Source organism: Phacochoerus africanus, chromosome 16, assembly GCF_016906955.1.
Source record: "Phacochoerus africanus isolate WHEZ1 chromosome 16, ROS_Pafr_v1, whole genome shotgun sequence".
Lineage (NCBI taxonomy): Eukaryota > Metazoa > Chordata > Mammalia > Artiodactyla > Suidae > Phacochoerus > Phacochoerus africanus.
The window spans coordinates 9,019,385-9,039,031 of NC_062559.1; the positions used below are offsets into that span (position 1 = coordinate 9,019,385).

Sequence of the window (19,647 nt, forward strand, 5' to 3'; positions counted from 1 at the left end):
TGTGGCTTTGAGCAAAATATTTAACACCTCTGTGCCACAATATTCTCATCTGTAAAATGGATTGATAATTGTCAATAATAAAATACCAATCAGATCCCCCCCCACACACACACCTCGCCTTTTCAAATTTTTGAATTCTCATTGCACTTAGAATAAAATCAAAGCTACTTAATTACCATGGCCTTCATAAACTGTCCCTTTGCCTAATTGTTCTGATTTTTTTGTTACTTTAACTCTATTTTGAAACATAACTTTTACGAGGTTTTTTTTTTTTTTTGGTGGGGAAAGGAGTGTGTGTGTGTTAATTTTATTCTATGGCCACTTTCGTGGCATACGGAGGTTCCAGGCTAGGGATTGAATTCAAGCCACAGCTGTGATGAATGCTGCAGGTGCAGCAACATGGGATCCTTTAACCCACTGTGAAGGGCCAGGGATGGAATCCACAGTGACCCTAGCTGCTGCAGTTGTATTCTTTTTTGTGTGTGTGTCTTATTAGGGCCGAAGCATATGGAGTTTCTCAGGCTAGGGGTTGAATCAGAGCTGTAACCACTGACCTACACCACAGCCACAGCAACACCAGATCCGAGCTGTGTCTGTGAACCAGAGCTCACAGAAACACTGGATCCTTAACCCGCTGAGCTAGACCAGAGATTGAACCTGTCCTCATGGTTGCTAGTCAGATTCGTTTCTGCTGAGCCACGATGGAAACTCCTGTAGTCATATTCTTGACCTGACAATCAGCGGTAACTCTCTGTATTGTATATAAATATGGTACCAATTTTTTAAAAAAAATCTATTGATTTTTTTTTCCACCTGGTAAATCATTTATCTTTATGAGTAGACCTACTATGTTTTTCCAGTTTTGTGTGAGATTGGTAAAATTCCTAGAAGTGGAATTGCTTGGTCAAAAGATAGGAATGTTTTCAAGCCTATGATTACTATTGAGATAAATAGGAGACCTTATATGTCCAAACAAATTTCATTTAGTCTCATGCTTTTTTTTTTTTTTTTTTGGCTTTTCTTGCAGCATGTGGAAGTTCCTGATCCAGAGATCAAACCTGCATTGAAGCAGTGATTCAGGCTGCTGCAGTGACAGCACCAGAGCTAACCTGCTGTGCCACAAGGGAAATCCTGCCCTTATGCTGGATTGGTAGTTTGCCTGAGGATAAAATTACAGGTTCAGATCATTTTTATTCAGGACAATGAAAACATTACTTCACGTAGTTCCCATTGTGGCTCAGCAGTAACAAACCTGACTAAGTATCCTTGAGGATGCAGTTTTGATCCCTGGCCTCAGTAGGTTAAGAATCTGGCATTGCTGTGAGCTGTGGTGTAGGTCATAGATGCGGCTCAGATCCTACGTGGCTTTGGCTGTGCTGTAAGCCAGAAGCTGCAGCTTGGATTCGACTCCTAACCTGGGAACTTCCATATGCCACACCAGTGGCATATGCCTTAAAAAGGAAAAAAAAAAGGAAGAAAGAAAACATTACTTGTCTTTTCTTTTTAACAGCTTTATTGAGAAATGCTTCATATATCATAGAATGTACCCATTTAAAGGGTACACTTTGGTGGTTTTTAATATTTTCATGGGGTTGTGCAATCAGCATCACAGTCCACTGTAGAACATTTTTATCACCCCAAAAAGAACTCCCCAGACAGTAGTCATTCCCCAGCCCCACTAATCCCACATTCGTAGGCAATAAGTAATCTACTTTCTGTCTCCAGTTGTTGCTGATGAAAAATCTGATATCAGTTCTAGTTATTTGGTAGGAAATGTTTAGCATTTTCTTTTCAACTTTGAATTTCTGAAATTTATCCATGGAAACTATAGTTTATTCAGCCATGAGTCTTGTTTACTCATCTATCTTAGTCATTTCCTTAGGCCAAAATATTTTAAATCTTTTTTTAGAACTCTTATTAAATGAATTTTGAACTTCCCAGATGCATTCTTTTTTTTTTTTTTTTGGTCTTTTTGCCTTTTCTAGCGCCTTCTCTTGGCATATGGAGGTTCCTGGACTAGGGGTCGAATCAGAGCTGTAGCAGCTGGCTGACGCTATAGCCACAGCAACTGGGGATCCGAGCCACGTCTTCGACCTACACCACAGCTCATGGCAACACCGAATCCTTAACCCACTGAGCAAGGTCAGGGATCGAACCCGCAACCTCATGGTTCCTAGTTGAATTCGTTAACCACTGTGCCATGACGGGAACTCCCCCAGATCCATTCTTAATGTCTCAACTTTTTACTTTTTACTATTATCCACCTCTGTGTTTTGTTTTGTTCTGCTTTACTCTACTTTCTGGGAAGTTTCTTTAACTTTATATTACAAATCACTACCATAGTCTTTACTAGTACTCATTCTGTTATTTACCCTTTCCAGAATTTTTTTCTGAGTAATATTTTTATTTTCTCCTCCCTTAGTCTTTCTGTTTGTTCATTGTGATTTTTCTCTTTCTTCCTGTTGGATTTTCATTGTCTTGTGATTCTTTTTTTAATTTGAGATGTAATTGACAAGTATTAGTTTCTGCTATACATGATTTGCTATTCATATATATTGAGTATTTATTACTGCAATAAGTTGGTTAATACCCATCACCGCACAGAATTTTTCCCAGAGTTCCTGTTGTGGCTCAGTGGGTTAAGAATCTGACATAGTTTCTGTGAGGATGTGGGTTCAATCCCTGGCCTCACTCAGTGGGTTAAGGATCTCGAGTTGCCGCAAGTTGCAGCATAGGTTGAAGATGCAACTAGAACCTGGCATTGCTGTGGCATAGGCCGGCAGCTGCAGCTTCAGTTCGACCCCTAGCCCAGGGCATATGCTGCAGGTGCAGCCCTGAAACAAAAAGAAAAAAGAAGAGAATTATTCCTCTCTTAATATAAGATTTTTTTTTTCTTTTTTGGCTGTGCCTACAGTATGTGACCAGCAACTTGGGTGCTGCAGTGAAAACACCAAATCCCTCATCCACTGAGCACCATGGAACTCGAGAAGGAGAATTTTAAGATCTGCTCTATTAGCAATTTGCAAATATACAATACAGTATTATTAACTGCGGTCACCATGTTGTTATATGTCTTGTGATTCTTAGCTGTCTATTTGTATTTATGTATGAAGGACTGAGTTGATTATAGTAGAGAGCTTTGCAGTTACACAGAGCTAGACGTCTAAATGGGAGGTCTGACTGGGTTTTCTGGAAGTCTTTAGTGTCCATTGGCTGGTCTCTCTAAGGTCACAGGGATTGGAGTAAACAGGTTTAGGGCCACCCCAATTACAAAAGGAAGGACAGGAGTTCCCGTTGTGGCTGAGCGGTAACAAACCTGACTAGTATCCACAAAAGGAAGGACAGGTTTAGTGTGGAAGGAGCACACTTATTCATTCAATTTATTTCCTTCCTTCCTTCTTTCTTTCTTCCCTTTTCAAGCATATAGAAAAGTAGAGAGAATAATATAATGACCGCACCCAACTTTGTTGAATCATGTCTTTCATCATATTTGTTTCAGCATTTTTAAACAAATAAAAAAATTATAGACAGATAATAATCACAGAGACCAGATAGATAATCCAAGACAGAGTTTATCTTTGATTCTTTTCCCTGCCCTCTCTTTTTCAGAGGTAGCTATTATGCTGAATTTAGTGTTTATAATACCCATGCATGTTTCTGTGTTTTTGCCAATGATGTGTGTCCATAAACAATGTCATTTGCATGTTTAAAGCTACACATATCCTGGAACATGCTTCTTTCACTCAGTATTGTATTTTTGAGATATATTCATCTTGATATATTTAGCTCTAGTTCTTAATTTTGACTTACAGTATTCTATTTTACAAATAAATCAGAGTTTGCCCATTTTTCTGTTAGGGAATATTTTACTTGGTTCCAATATTTTGCTGTTATAAACATTGCTGCAATGAATATGTCTTGTAAACATGTTAATATGTAATAGCCAGATGGTCACATAATGCCCATCTTCAGCTTTACTAGACATTGCTAATTTACTCTCAGACATTTACATTATACCCACCTGTAGAATAGAAGAGCACTTATTACTGTACATGGTTGCCAGTTCTTGGTATTATTAGACTTAAGTTTTTTGCCAGTCTCATGGGTGTGAAATGGTTTCTCATTTTAATTTTCATTTTTTGGTTACTAATGAGGTAATTTATTTTATTGTGTGTATTGGATATTCTGAATTCTCTTTAGTGAACTAACTATTCATAAATCCTTTGATCTGTTTTCTTTTGGATTGATGTTTTCCAAAAAGATAACCAGTTACCCCAACATTATTTATTTATTTTGGGTTTTTTTTTTGTTGTTTTTTTCCTTTTCTAGGGCTGCTCCCATGGCATATGGAGGTTCCCAGGCTAGGGGTCTAATTGGAGCTGTAGACACCGGCCTACGCCACAGCAACGCCAGATCCGGGCTGTGTCTGCAACCTATACCACAGCTCACGGCAACACCAGATCTTTAACCCACTGAGCAAGGCCAGGGATCGAACCTGCAACCTCATGGTTCCTAGTCAGATTCGTTGACCACTGCCCCACCATGGGAACTCCCCCAACATTATTTATTATATAGTCAGTTTTGTCCCCTCTCGAAATTATAATGGCAATACAAACCATATACTGTGTATATAAACACCCTGCCTCTGTTTCTAAGCCTTCTATTCAGTCCTTTTGCTCTGTTTTTCTATTCCTTCTATACTCTTGCTTTACAAATAATTTTCCTTATTATTAAAAGTTTATCATTTTATAATGCTTCCATTAGAATTTTAGAGTTTGTCAAATTCCATGGGAAAAAAACCTCTTGGGAATTTATTTCATTGAACCTAAATAATTTGGGGAAAATTGTGATCATTATGATATTGAGTCTTCACATAAAAAAATGAAGTATTTGTCAAATGAAGAGGAGGTGCTCAAGCATACACACACACACATACACACATCATATGATGTATTTGTGAAATAAGGGTTAGTAGAGAAAAATAAGTACCAGCATATGCACAATCCCCTGGGCTCCTATATTTCTACATAGATGTATTCTTGGGATAAACATAAATAGAATTGATTCACCATGGAAAGGGCTTCTAGGTAATAACTGGACCTTTGAGATTGATGAAATGGCCTTAATAGAAAGGGCAAAGATCCTGAGCTCTGTAGCTGACCTCAGCCTTTTCTTGCTTTGACTAACTCAAACCAGCTGAGTCAGCTTCTTGATAGGCTATCAAAAGAGGTGGAGAAATTGCCTCCAGAGTCATCTGGGGCTCTCTCTCTTTTTTTCTTTCTTTTTAGCAGCATATGGATGTTCCAAGGCCAGGGTCAAATTGAAGCTGCAGTTGGAGCCTATTCCACAGCCACAGCAACACCAGATCCCAGCTGCATCTGCGACCTATACCAGTTCACAAGAACACCGTATCCTTAATTTACTGAGCAAGGCCGGGGATGGAACCTGCATCCTCATAGACACTAGTTGGGTTCTTAACCCTCTGAACCACAACTGGAACTCCTCAATCTTCTTTTATGCCTTTGCATATTGTTTTGTTTACTCCACCAAGATTCTTTATAGTTGTTGCTATTATGAAGGACTTTTTTAAACTGGCTCTGTCTCATGCATTGGGACACCATGTAGTGTTTGTATCCTTGATTTTATATCTGCCATTGTTGCTCAACTCTTACAGTAGTCTTTTAATTAATAGTTATTAGTCCTGTTAGTGTGTAGACTCACTTGTTTTTTTTCTATACATAGCATGTTTCCTACAAGTAAATTTTAATCTCTGCCATTCCAATTCTTAAACTTCTTTTTATATCTTAGTACCACTGACGATATAACCTATATCATAGCAGTCATATCAGGCACCCTTATCTTATTCCTGACCTTGTACTGGGATATTTTGCTGTAGGTTTCTTCTTTCTTTTTTTTTCTTTTTAGGGCCGCACCTGCGGCATATGAAGGTTCCTAGGCCAGGGGTCAAATCAGAGCTGTAGCTGCCAGCCTACGTTACAGCCACGCAGGATCCAAGCTGCATCTGCAACATATACCACAGTTCATGGTGATGCTGAATCCTTAACCCATTGAGTGAGGTCAGGGATCGAACCTGCATCCTTTTGAATGCTAGTCAGATTCATTTTCCTCTGAGCCATGACGAGAACTCCTTGCTTCAGGTTTCATATAGATATATTTTATTAAGTTAAAAAGATCCCTATTTCTGGAGTTTCCGTCGTGGCGCAGTGGTTAACGAATCGACTGGGAACCATGAGGTTGCGGGTTCGATCCCTGCCCTTGCTCAGTGGGTTAACGATCCAGTGTTGCTGTGAGCTGTGGTGTAGGTCGCAGATGTGGCTCGGATCCTTTGTTGCTATGACTGTGGCATAGGTTGGCAGCTACAGCTCCAATTAGACCCCTAGCCTGGGAACCTCCATATGCCGCGGGAGCGGCCCAAGAAATGACAAAAAAAAAAAAAAAGATCCCTATTTCTAACATTCTAAGATTTTTTTAAATGAGTGTTAAAGTTTTAAAAATACATTTAGATTTTGTCACTGATCTTTTAAATTAGTTGCATGATGGTAAAGAAATATGGTTTGGGAGTTCCCGTCGTGGTGCAGCGGAAATGAATCTGACTAGGAACCATGAGGTATTGCAGGTTCTATCCCTAGCTGTGCTCAGTGAGTTAAGGATCTGGCATTGCCGTGAGCTGTGGTGTAGGTTGTAGACACAGCTGTGATCCCATGTTGCTGTGGCTATGGTATAGGCTGGCAGCCGTAGCTCCGATTAGACCCCTAGCCTGGGCATCTTCATATGCCGTGGATGCAGTCCTAAAAAGACAAAAGAAAAAAAAAAAGAAAAAAAGAAATAAACTTTGTATGATAGTTTTTTGTCTTTATGAAACTTGATTTGTGGCTGCTATAGAGAAGTAAAAGGAAGAAAAACAAAACTTGATCAATTTCATAGAAGTCAAAGAAGCAAGAAAAAGCAGCATGAGCAGAAAGCACTTAATAAGATGATAGAAATAAATCAGTACAAAATATAAATAAACTAAATTCTCTGGTTAAAACACAGCCAGATATGTTTAAAACAAAACAAGCTAACTGGAAAAATCTATTTATAATTCATTTATAGGAGAAACATGACGGTTGAAAGTCAAAGGATGACAGAGGACAGCACCAGGCAAGTAGTGGTAAAATGCCCGTATAGGCAGGTTAATTAGACTTTTAAGAGAAAAAGCATTGTTGAGAAAGAGGGCCGTTACTTAACATTAAAGGATAAAACAATAAAAAATCGGGGGTAAAGTTAAACCTACAGAAAAGTTGAAATAGTAGTACCACGAACTCTTAATATAAATACTACTATGCTATGTAGATTGAGCATTTTGTTAACATTTTGCTTGATTTATACCTCTTAAGAAATTATTTTACCTGCCCGAAATCTAGGAAGATTGTCAGTTTCATAATGTTATGTCTAGTACATGTTCATTTTTTAAAGTTTTTCTGAAGTATAGTTGATTTATAATGTGATAATTTCTGCTCTACAATAAAGTGATTCAGTTATACATGTACACATATCCATTCTCTTTCAGATTCTTTTTCCACATTGATTATCACAGAATATTGGGTAGAGTTCTCTGTGCTATACAACAGGCCATGGCATGATTATTAAGAGACCAGGGGAGTTCCTTGGAGTCAGTGGTTTAAAGATCCAGTATTGTCACTGATGTGGCTCTGGTCACTGCTGTGGTGCAAGTTTGATCCCTGGCCCAGGAACTTCTGCATGCCATGGTCTGGACCAAAACATAAATTTAAAAAAAGATTGTCATAGAAATCAGGACAGTTGACCTGGAACACCCTACATTTTAGATTTGTCTGATTTTCTTAGCTTTGATTTTCAAAGAAAGGTAAATGTTTATAGTATGTCATACATTCCATATTTGATTATTTCATTGTGGTTCTTTTGCATATTTTGCATATTTTGCTTTATCCTTTATATTTCTTCTGAACTAGAAGCTAAGTATAAAGAGTTAGATTCTGTTTAAATGTTTATTACCCATGAAGTATGCTTATACTTCATGAGTGATAAATAGTATGTCATTTATCTTGCATCACCTTAAGAGGTACTTGCTAGGTTGCCCTATCGTTAATGGTTCTAAAGTACATCTCTCCTTTTAACGATGCGTGTTTCCCTTTGTCTTTAATCTGTGGGGAAGTACTTTGGCAATATGTTAGTATCCTGTTCATCAACTTTTCACCTAGTAGCTTTAACATCCTGTCTTTTCCTGAACCAGTTCTTTTGTATTAACGGGCATTCTTTTGTAAAGAAGAGCTTCTCCTATCAAATGGGGATAGCTATGATTTTTCCTAAAATGGAAGAATAAATGTATAATTTCTTTCCATTAATATTTAATTTTCTAAAGCTGTAATAGTCACCTCCAGTGGTGGCAAATGTCCCCCATCAAACACTTTTTTTTTAAGCTCAGTGAATTTTACCATATTTGTAGTTGTAAATGTACCATCATCACAACCTAATTTTATAACATTTCCATCCCAAACCCCCAGTCCATTCCCCCCTCCCCCGTCTCCTTCAGTAACCATAAGATTTTCAAAGTCTGTGAGTCTGTTTCTATTCTGCAAATAAGCTCATTGTATCCTTTTTTTAGATTCCACATATAAGTGATAGCATATGACATTTGTGTCTCACTGTCTAACTTCATTTAGCATGGTAATTTCTAGGTACGTCTATGTTGCTGCCAGTGCCATTATTTCATTCCTTTTTATGGCTGAGTAATAGTCCATTGTGTATATGTACCACATATTCCTTAGTTCACTCCTCTGTCAGTGGACATTTAGGTTGCTTCCATGTCTTGGCTATTGTATATAGTGCTGCAATGAACACTGAGGTGCATGTATCTTTTCAAGTCAGGGTTTTCTCTAGATAGATGCCCAGGAGTGGGATTGCTGGGTCATAGGGTAATTTTTATTTTTATTTTTTTAAGGAATCTCCATACTGTTTTCTGTAGTGGTTGCACCAATTTACATTGCTACCAACAGTGTAAGAGGGTTCCCTTTTCTCCACACTCTCTCCAGCATTTATTGTTTGTAGATTTTTTTATTTTGGCCATTCTGGCTGGTGTAAGGTGGTACCTTATAATAGTTTTGATTTGCATTTCTATAAATATTAGTGCTTTTGAGCATCTTTTCATGTGTTATTTGGCCACCTGTATGTCTTGGGAGAATTATCTGTTTAGATCTTCGGCTCATTTTTTGATGCGGTTTTTTGTTTTTTAGGAATTGAGCTGCAGGAGGTCTTTATATGTTTTGGAAAAGCCCTTGTCAGTAGCTTCGTTGGCACGTATTTTCTCCCATTCTGTGCATTGTCTTTCGGTTTGTTTAGGGTTTCCTTTGCCATGCAAAACCTTTTAAGTGTAATTAGGTTCCATTTGTTTATTTTTGTTTTTATTGGCATTGCTTGAAGAGGTCAATCTGAGAAGATATTGCTGCAGTTTATGTCAGAAAGTGTTCGGCCTATGTTTTCCTCTAGGAGGTTTATAGTATCTAGTCTTATATTTAGGTCCTTAATCCGTTTTGAGTTTATTTTTTTGTATGGTGTTAGGGAGTGTTCTAATTTCATTCTTTTACATGTATCTGTCCAGTTTTCCCAGCACCACTTATTGAAGGGACTCTCTCTTCTCCATTGTGTATTCTTGCCTCCTTTGTCACAGATTACTTGACTGTAGGTGCATGGGTTTAATTCTGGGTCTCTGGAGTTCCCGTCATGGCTCAGTGGTTAACAAATCCAACTAGTAACCATGAGGCTGTGGATTCAATCCCTGGCCTCACTCAGTGGCTTAAGGATCCGGCATTGCTGTGAGCTGTGGTGTAAGTAGCAGACATTGCTCGGATCGTGTGTTGCTGTCGCTGTGGCATAGGCCAGCGGCTACAGCTCCGATTAGACCCCTAGCCTGGGAACCTCCATATGCTGTGGGTGCAGCCCTAGAAAAAGACAAAAAAAATTTAAAAATTTAAAAAAGAAAATTCTGGGCTTTCTGTCCTGTTCCACTGGTCTGTATTTCTGTTTTTGTGCCAGTACCATGTTGTTTTGATGACTGTAGCTTTGTAGCATAGTCTGAAGTCAGGCACCTCCATTTTTCTTTCTCAGGATTGCTTTGACTATTCTGGGTCTTTTGTGCTTCGAAACAAACTTTTTTTTTTTTTTTTTGGCCTTTTTTGCTTTTTAGGGCCGCACCTATGGCATATGGAGGTTTCCAGGCTAGGGGTCTAATCAGAACTACAGCTGCTGGCCTACACCATAGCCACAGCAATTCGGGATCCCAGCCATGTCTGTGACCTACCCCACAGCTCATGGCAGCACCAGATCCTTAACCCATTAAGCGAGGCCAGAGATGGAACCCAAAACCTCATGGTTCCTAGTCGGATTCGTTTCTGCTGCACCACGACGGGAACTTCCCAAACAAACTTTATAAAATATTTTGTTCTAGTGAAAAATGCTTTTGGTAATTTGCTATGAATTGCATTGAATCTGTAGATTGCCTTGGGTAGTGTAGTCATCTTGGTAACATTGATTCTTCCAGTCCAAGGGCATAGTGTATCTTTCCATCTGTTTGTATCATCTTTGATTTCTTTGTTTTGTGTTTTATAGTTTCAAGAGTACAGGTCTTTTGTCTCTTTAGGTAGGTTTATTCCTAGACATTTTTGGCCTTATGGTTAAGTAGGATTGTTTCCCTAATTCCTCTTTCTGATCTTTCATTGTTGTATAGAAATGCAGTTGATTTCTATGTATTAATTTTGTATCCTGCATCTTCATTGATAAGCTCTAATAGTTTTCTGGTAGCATCTTCAGGATTTTCTAAGTATAGTATCATGTCATCTGCAAAGAGTGATAGTTTTACTTTTTCCTTTCCAATTTGGATTCCTCTTATTTCTTTCTTCTCTGATTGCCATGGTTAGGACCTTTCAAAACTATGTTGAATGGCAGTGGTGAGAGCAGACATCCTTGTCTTGTTGCTGATCTTAATGGGAATTCTTTTGGCTTTTCACCATTGAGAATGATGTTATCTGTGGGTTTGTCATATGTGACCTTTATTATGTTGAGGTAGGTTCCCTCTGTGCCCTCTTTATGGAGGGATGTTATCAGAAGTGGGTGTTGGATTTTGTCAAAAGCCTTTTCTGCATCTATTGAGAGGGTGGTATGGTTTTTATTCTTCAATTTGTTAATGTGGTGTATTGCACTGATTGATTAATATATATTTAAAAACCTTGCATCCCTGGGATAAATCCTACCTGATCATGGTATACAGTATTTTTAATGTATTGTTGGATTTGGTTTGCTAGTATTTTGTTGAGGATTTTTGCATGTATGTTCATCAGTGGCATTGGCCTGTAATTTCCTTTTTTGGGGGTATCTTTATCTGATTTTGGTGTCAGGGTGATGGGGGCCTCATAGAATGAGTCTGGGAGTGTTCCTTCCTCTGCAATTTTTTGACATAGTTTCAGAAGGATAGATGTTAGCTCTTCTCTAAATGTTTGATAGAATTTCCCTGTGAAGCCATCTGGTCCTGGACTTTTGTTTGTTGGAAGTTTTTTTTTTTTTCTTTTTTGCTATTTCTTGGGCCGCTCCTGCGGCATATGGAGGTTCCCAGGCTAGGGGTCTAATCGGCGCTGTAGCCACCGGCCTACGCCAGAGCCACAGCAACGCAGGATCCGAGCCGCATCTGCAACCTACACCACAGCTCACGGCAACGCTGGATCATTAACCCTCTGAGCAAGGCCAGGGACCGAACCCGCAACCTCATGGTTCCTAGTCGGATTCGTTAACCACTGCGCCACGACAGGAACTCCCTGTTGGAAGTCTTTTTAATCACAGTTTCAGTTCTTGTGATTGGTCCATTCATCTTTTCTATTTCTTCTTGGTTTAGTTTTTGAAGATTGTACTTTTCTAAGAATTTGTCCATTTTATTGTCATGTAGTTGCTTGTAGTAGTCACTTATGTTCCTTTGTGATGTCCATTGTAAATTCTTTTTCATTTCTAATTGTGTATTATTGTATTTTATTTTTTGTTTCGTTTGTTTGTTTTTTGATCTTTTTAGGGATGCACCCATGGCATATGGAGATTACCAGGCTATGGGTCCAGTTGGAGCTGTAGCCTCCAGCCACAGCAACTCAGGATCTGAGCCACATCTGCATCATACACCACAGTTCCCAGCAACGCCAGATCCTTAACCCAATGAGCGAGGCCAGGGGTCGAACCCTTGTCCTCATAGATGCTAGTTGGGTTTGCTAACTTCTGAGCCACGATGGGAACTCCTTCTAATTTTATTGATTTCAGTCCTCTCTCTTTTTTCTTGATGAATCTGGCTAAGGGTTTATCAGTTTTGTTGATCTTTCCAATGAACCAGCTTTTAGTTTCATTGATCTTATCTATGGGTTTCTTTGTTTCTGTTGCATTGATTTCTGCTCTGATCTGTATGATCTCTTTCCTCTACTAACTTTGGGTTTTGTCTGTTCTTCTTTCTCTAGCTACTTTAGATATAAGGTTAGGGGTTTTTTTGAGCTTTTTCTTGTCTCCTGAGGTAGGCTTGTATTGCTATAAATTTCTTAGAATTGCTTTTGCTTCATTCCATAGGTTTTGGATTGTTGTGTCTTTGTTGTCATTTGCTTCTGGGTATTTTTAAATTTCCTCTTTGATTTCTCCAGTGATCCATTGGTTGTTTAGCGGCATGTATTTTAGTCTCCATGTGTTTGTGGGGTTTTTTGCATTTTTTTCTTGTTGATTTTTGGTCTTATAGCTTTGTGGTCGGAAAAGATGCTTGATATGATTTCAATTTTCTTAAATTTACCAAGGCTTGATATGTTGGCCAGAATGTGACGTATCCTAGAGAATGTTCCTTGTGCAATTGAGAAAAATGTGTATTTTGCTGCTTTTGGATGGAATGTTCTATAAATATCTACTAAGTCCATCTGGTCTAATCTATCAGTTAAGGCCTGTGTTTCCTTGTTGATTTTCTATCTGGATGATCTGTCCATTGCTGTAAGTGGGATGTTAAAGTCCCCTGCTATTACTGTGTTATTCTCTATTTCTCCTTTTAAGGCTGTTAGCAATTTTCTTATATCTTGAGGTGACCCTGTGTTGGGTGCATATATATTTACAATTGTTATATCTTTCTTTTTTTTGTCTTTTCGGGGTCACACTTGTGGCATATGGAAGTTCCCAGATTAGGGGTTAAATCAAAGCTGCAGCTGTTGGCCTTCACCACAGCCATAGCAACTCCAGATCCGAGCCGAACCTGCAACCTACACCACAGCTCACAGCAACGCTGGGTCCTTAACCCACTGAGCAGGACCATGGATCGAACCTCTGGACACTAGTCGGGTTCATTACCACTGAGCCACAAGGGGAACTCCCTGATAACTTTTTATGGAGAGGAGCGAAGTCAGTGGCTGCAGTTTTTCTGCTGTCGCTACTGTTCAGATCCTCCCATAGCAGTTTGTCTGCATTTATATTTTAACATAGGCTTTTTTTAAAAATTCAACTTTTTTTTGGTGAGGGAGTTTTGCCATTTGTGAAGTTGCTAGAAGTGATCACTTGCTGACTAGTGTTGCCTGATTTTAGTTGCTGTGTTCTACTGGAAGAGCAAAACAGAATAGGAAATCCTCTAGTACATTTCCTGAACATTTTTTGTTATTTCTTTTTAAATCTTTTATTTCTCTTTTAGGACTGTTATAGCAGTTTTTCTTTTTTTTCCACGAAGACCTTTTTAAGACCAAAACTATATATATCTCTACTTAGGTTTACCATATCTTATTCTACTTTTTAGATTTTTTTTTCTTTTCTTTTTCCCTTCTCCATTCTTTGCGGAAATGGTTCCTTACCCTAACTGCTCATGAGCTTTATCTGTGGAGCTTGAAAAAAAAAAAAAAAAAGACTAGGTAATAATTTCCTGTGCTGGAAAGAATCACTGAACTAGGATTAATTTTTCTCTTATTCTGTTCTGAAGACAGCTTAAATCTTAGCTCCAGCACTGATTGTATTCATCTTATAACTAAGATGCACCAAGATAAGTAATGAAGGGATAAACGATGAATAAAACTTGTTTCTGATCTCAACAAAGTAGCTTATAGACATGAAAAACAATCAATTTTAGAATATCAAATTCTGACTTCAAAGCAGTTCTGCTTGGGTGGTCAGTGAACTCATCGTAGAGAAAGTTTGTCATTTTCTATGAAGAGATTGTAGAAAAACAAGGTTTGAGGGGTACTGGGAAGAGGTAGATTAGAAGTTAATTTTTCAACATGTTAAGTTTGAGATGCTTATTAGTTATCATAGTAGAGATGTTCAGTAGGTAATTTGACAAAAAAAGAGTCTAGAATTGAGAGGACCAGAGCTGTATTGAAAAATTGGGCCTTTGGAATTCCTGTTGTGGCTCAATGGGTTAAGGACCCAGCTAGTATCCATGAGGATGCAGGTTTGATCCCTGGCCTTGCTCAGTGAGTTAAGGATCCAGCATTGCTGTGAACTGTGTTAAAAGGTCAAAGATAGGGCTGGGATCTGGTGTGGCTGTGGCTGTGGCATAGGCTGGCAGCCATAGCTCATATTTGACTCCTAGCCTGGGAACTTGCAGCTGTGGACCTTAAAAAAAAATTGGGGCTTCATCAGTTCATATTTGGCATTTGAATCCACATGTTTAGATCACATCACCTGGGGAGTAAATCTAGCTAGAGAAAAGAAAACATCTAATACTTTGGGGGATATGAAAAATTAGCCAAGGAAAATAATGTAATATCTGACTATAGAAAAAATTAGAAACATCTACCATATCTTCTCAAATTTCAACATGGGTCATTTTGTTAAAGTTTGGTAGATCTGAGATGAAGCCTGAGATTCTGCTCCTCTGAAACTTCCAGAAGATTATGCAGCTGTTAGTTTGTGGACAGTGCTTTGAGTAGCAAGACTTTCTCTGACAAGAAACATAAAGTAGAAAGAAGAAAAGACTGCCACGTTTGTAGGATAATAAGGATTAATACCCAGAATAAAAGGTGTCTATAAATCAAGAAAAAAATAGAAGAGAGAAATTATATGGATAGGGAATTGTCCAAAAAGAAATTTAAATGATCAGTAGACATGAAAAATGCTCAACTTTCTGGGAAATACAAATTTGAAATAACAAGATCACCTTACTCCTTAAGATTAGGAGTAGTTTAAAAGTAGGAAAATACCCAGTGTTGGTGGGATTGTGGGGCAAAGAGTGGCCTCATACCCTGTGAAAAGGAGAATGGTTTTTCCTCTTAGAAGACCATTTGGCATATTGACTTTTTTATTGTGCATATCCTTTAATCCAGGAGTGCCTCAGTATCTAAAAGGAAAACTTGTACCTTTGCCCAGAAAGGCAGTTCAGAGCTATTCATTCAAACATTATTTGAAGTTGATAAAAGTGAAATAATATAAATGTTTTCTAGTAAGGGAATTATTCAATAAACCAAGGGTCCTGATTCTCTTTGCTCATTTATTCTCCCTTGTACATTTTTTAGTTATCTCACTTTTTTCATTATAACTTGGAGTAGTTTAAAAGTCCATCATTTCTGTTGTATGTATATGTTAAATACATTTTGGGTTACAGCTTAAAATTGCAAGTTTATATCGTTCAGTTTAGCGAGATCTCCCTTATACGGTGGTGTCATTTGCAAAGCACAGTGGTGAGGTTCTCAAACAACTCAGATAAATTGAACTCATTTTTCATTAAGAAAAAAAAAATCTGACTTCGCACTTATCTTAAAATAAACTTATAACATGTGCTTGTACTAACACCACTAAACTTCTAAATTCTCAGCTCACTGGATAAATGGATAAGGCTTGAAGCCTTGCTAAGAACTTGTTTCATTAATAAAATAAGGTCTTGCTCTTAATTTTCCCCGCTTTTTGTCAAGGGATTTTCCCTCTTCTCTTGTTTGTTAGGTGCTTTGAGATTTATACAGCTCAGAACAGTGTACCTTAGTAAGATTTAAGATGGATAAGAACTTTGCCTTTCTTTTATAAAGTGGAGAATTGCAAAGTGGTGATTATTATTATTATTATTATTATTGCCTTTTTGCTTTTTAGGGCTGCACCTGCGACATATGGAAGGTCCCAGGTTAGGGGTCATTGGAGCTACAGCTGCCAGACTGCACCACAGCCACAACAACACAGGATCTGAGCCACATCTGTAAGCTACACCACAGCTCAAAGCAACACTGGCTCCTTAACCCACTGAGTGGGGCCAGGGATCAAACCCGCATCCTCATGGATATTAGTCAGGTTTGTTACCACTGAGCCACAATGGGAACTCCTGCAAAGTGGTGATTTTAAAAGAAGCAAGGTAGAGGAGAACTAGTTCTCAAGCAGATCAATCAGGAAGAGTACAAATAGACACTGACGATCTGGAAACTGATACTCGTGAAATTGTCCATGTCTCCCTAGCCTTAGGTTACCATTGAAGTTTAAAGACCATTGAAATAAGCAGTGTCATAACAATATTATGAAATGAGTGTATCTATCTATACTTAATACAGCCATTTGAAAGGATACTTATACAGCCATTTAAAAGAAGTAAAATATACTGATATGGAAAGAATTCCTATGGCATGTTGTTCAGTGAAAAAAGCAAATGTTAAAAGTATTTACATATATATGTGTTTGTGTATTTTATATGTGTGCTTATGTTTTTTATCTGAACAAAAAGATATTGAAGAATGCATACCAAACTGTAAACAGCATTTACCTTCTGCAGGGGTCCAGGAGTGTGGGGAAGGTGAAAAGAGATTTTCATTGCTTGTTCCAGAGTACTTATGTTATTACTTGAATCTTTTCTAGTTGAGAATACATTGTATTACTAGTATAGGAAAAATTTTTAAATTAGTTTAATAATAAAAGGGGGGAAAACCACTATCCTAAACGATCTCTAGGCTCTAAATTTCAGGGAACACTGGTAGTAACTGCAATATTTTAATAGAATTATTAAAATATTTCTAATGAATGTTCTAAATGATTTTTACTTAAAATTTTCAAAAATATTTTTTAGGTATGGAATATCAAACAAATGATTAAGTTGACACAAGAACATATAGAGGCCCTATTGGACAAATTTGGTGGGGAGCATAATCCACCTTCAATCTATCTGGAGGTAAGCTTTTGAGTGTCATGTCTGTTGTAATTTTGAAAAGAAGAAATGAGCATCTGTGCTGATCAAATTGGTTATTTTAGGGAGTGGGATTAGAAATAGATACGGGAAGAATTAGCTTTGTCTTTATTGTACTTTTTAATCTTGTTTCACTTGTTAAATAATATGGATAATGTCAAAACTAAAGGAGAAGTTGTTAATAAACTTCAAAATGGTACTCTGGTAAGATAAAAATTTTTTAAAGAGAGAGAAGGCATTCTTTGTGGAGGTTAAAACTAGTTACTGTATTAGAAAATGAGGAGAATTTTGTGAAATATCTTTTTTCAGAACAAATTCCCCCCAGATAGATTTGTACTTTCTTATGGGTAAAATTTACAACATTTAAATAGCTCGAAATTGCTTAACATTACTGTTAATAGTGTCTTTTTTTTGTTTTCTGTTTTTGTTTTTTGGTCTTTTTAGGGCTGCAGCCAAGGCATATGAGCTTCCCAGGCAAGGGGTCGAATCCGAGCTGTAGCTGCTGGCCTGCGCCACAGCCACAGCAACACGGGATCTGAGCCATGTCTGCAACCTACACCACAGCTCATGGCTATGCTGGATCCTTTATCCACTTAGGGAGGCCAGGGATTGAACCCACATCCTCATGAATACTAGTCTGGTTCACTAACCACTGAGCCACGGCAGGAACTCCTGTTTAATAGTGTCTTAAAGGATTTCCTGTTGGGTCTCAGGTTAAGAACCCAGCTAGTGTCCCTGAGGATGCAGGTTCCATCTCTGGCTTTGCTCAGTGGGTTGCTACAAGCTGCAGCGTAGGTTGCAGACGCAGCTTGGATCCCACATTGCTGTGGCTGTGTCCCATGTGGCCGTGGCATAGGCTGGCAGCTGCACCTCCGATTTGACCCCTAGCCTGTGAATTTCCATATGCTACCAGTGTGGCCCTGAAAAGAAGGGGGGAAAAATGCCTTAAGGCTTTTGTATCAAGCCTTGAACATTGTAAATTTATAGATTAGTCATTGTTTTTAATCCTATTAGATAGAAGTTGCTATTTATAATCACAGATAAGCTTTCTTGGTATTAGTTTCCTTATGTAAGTCACTCAGGTTCCACAGCAAGGAAGCTGTTACGGAATCTTAGATATTAGATGGTCAGACGCCACAACCCACTCTGCTGCCACCACACACTCTCCTGCCTATCTCTGTAAAAGCTGGCTCCAGCTGTAATCACTAGACATATAGGGAGATAACCCTAAATTAGAACCGGTCAGATTACCACATGCCTTCAAATGCCAGAGATTTTTAGACATGGACTTTTAGACTCCTAAACAAAAATTCTACTTTAGTAATCTAATTATTATTAAAGGGCAAGTTAAATCTTCAGTATTTCAACAGGAAGTAAGTTTGCATTTCTAAAATAAACTTGGAAGTTTGGGAGTTCCCATCATGGCTCAGCGGTAATGAATCCGACTAGTATCCATGAGGACTTGGATTTGATCCTTGACTTCATTCAGTGGTTTAAGGATCCAGCATTGCCATGAGCTGTGGTGTAGGTCGCAGATGTGGCTTGGATCCTGTGTTGCTGTGGCTGTGGTGTAGGCCCACAGCTGCAGCTCTGATTCAATCCCCTGGCCTGGGAACTTACATATGCCATGGGTGTGTGGCCCTAAAGAGACAAAAATAAAAAATAAAAACTTGGGAGTTCCCGTCGTGGCGCAGTGGTTAACGAATCTGACTAGGAACCATGAGGTTGCGGGTTCGATCCCTGCCCTTGCTCAGTGGGTTAACGATCCGGCGTTGCCATGAGCTGTGGTGTAGCTTGCAGACGCGGCTCGGATCCCGCGTTGCTGTGGCTCTGGCGTAGGCCGGTGGCTACAGCTCCGATTGGACCCCTAGCCTGGGAACCTCCATATGCCGCGCGGGAGCGGCCCAAGAAATAGCAACAACAACAACAAAAAAGACAAAAGACAAAAATAAAATAAAATAAAATAAAAATAAAAACTTGGAAGTTTGGAAATAACCACTGATAAACTGTTTTCTTCTACTTCTGGCATATCCCAGAGCACACTGCCAGTTAATGTCAGTGCTAAGTAGAAATCATACCTCTGAATGCTAGATAGTATACTTGCTGACATCCCATACTGTCTTTTTTATTTATATTTGTGAGGAGGATGAGCAGAGGGGTCATAGGAGGCAAATAGTCTTGTTGAAAAGAGTAATTTTTTGTTTATGATAATGAGACAACTTAACCAGCAGTTCTTCTGCCAACCATTTTTGTGTCAGGAAACTTTCCCCATCATGAGATGTAATGTGTTTGCAGCAATAACCATGTTTTATATATATATATATAGCAGGGATGCACTGCCCCCTCCATATACGTATTCTTCAGGCTTTTTACTATTTGAATTACATCAAACCAGGACAGTACATAGCAAACTATAACTCACAGCTATATCATTAGCGTGTAGGTTCTTACTCTCAGGGACTGACATTACACAG

The 19,647-nt window shown here is 38.5% G+C and overlaps 1 protein-coding gene across 6 annotated transcripts in view; it reads left to right on the forward strand.

Moving 5' to 3' along the window:
- BRAF (B-Raf proto-oncogene, serine/threonine kinase) overlaps positions 1–19,647 on the forward strand; it is a 166,358-nt gene that overhangs the window by 54,160 nt on the left and 92,551 nt on the right. For all 6 annotated transcript variants that reach the window (XR_007132716.1, XM_047763813.1, XM_047763810.1 and 3 more), the window contains exon 2: positions 17,057–17,158. Coding sequence is in view for 5 of the 6 variants with exons in the window: in XM_047763813.1 (XP_047619769.1) it covers positions 17,057–17,158 (102 nt within the window). In the remaining variant the exon portion in view is untranslated. The remainder of the gene's footprint in view (positions 1–17,056; positions 17,159–19,647) is intronic.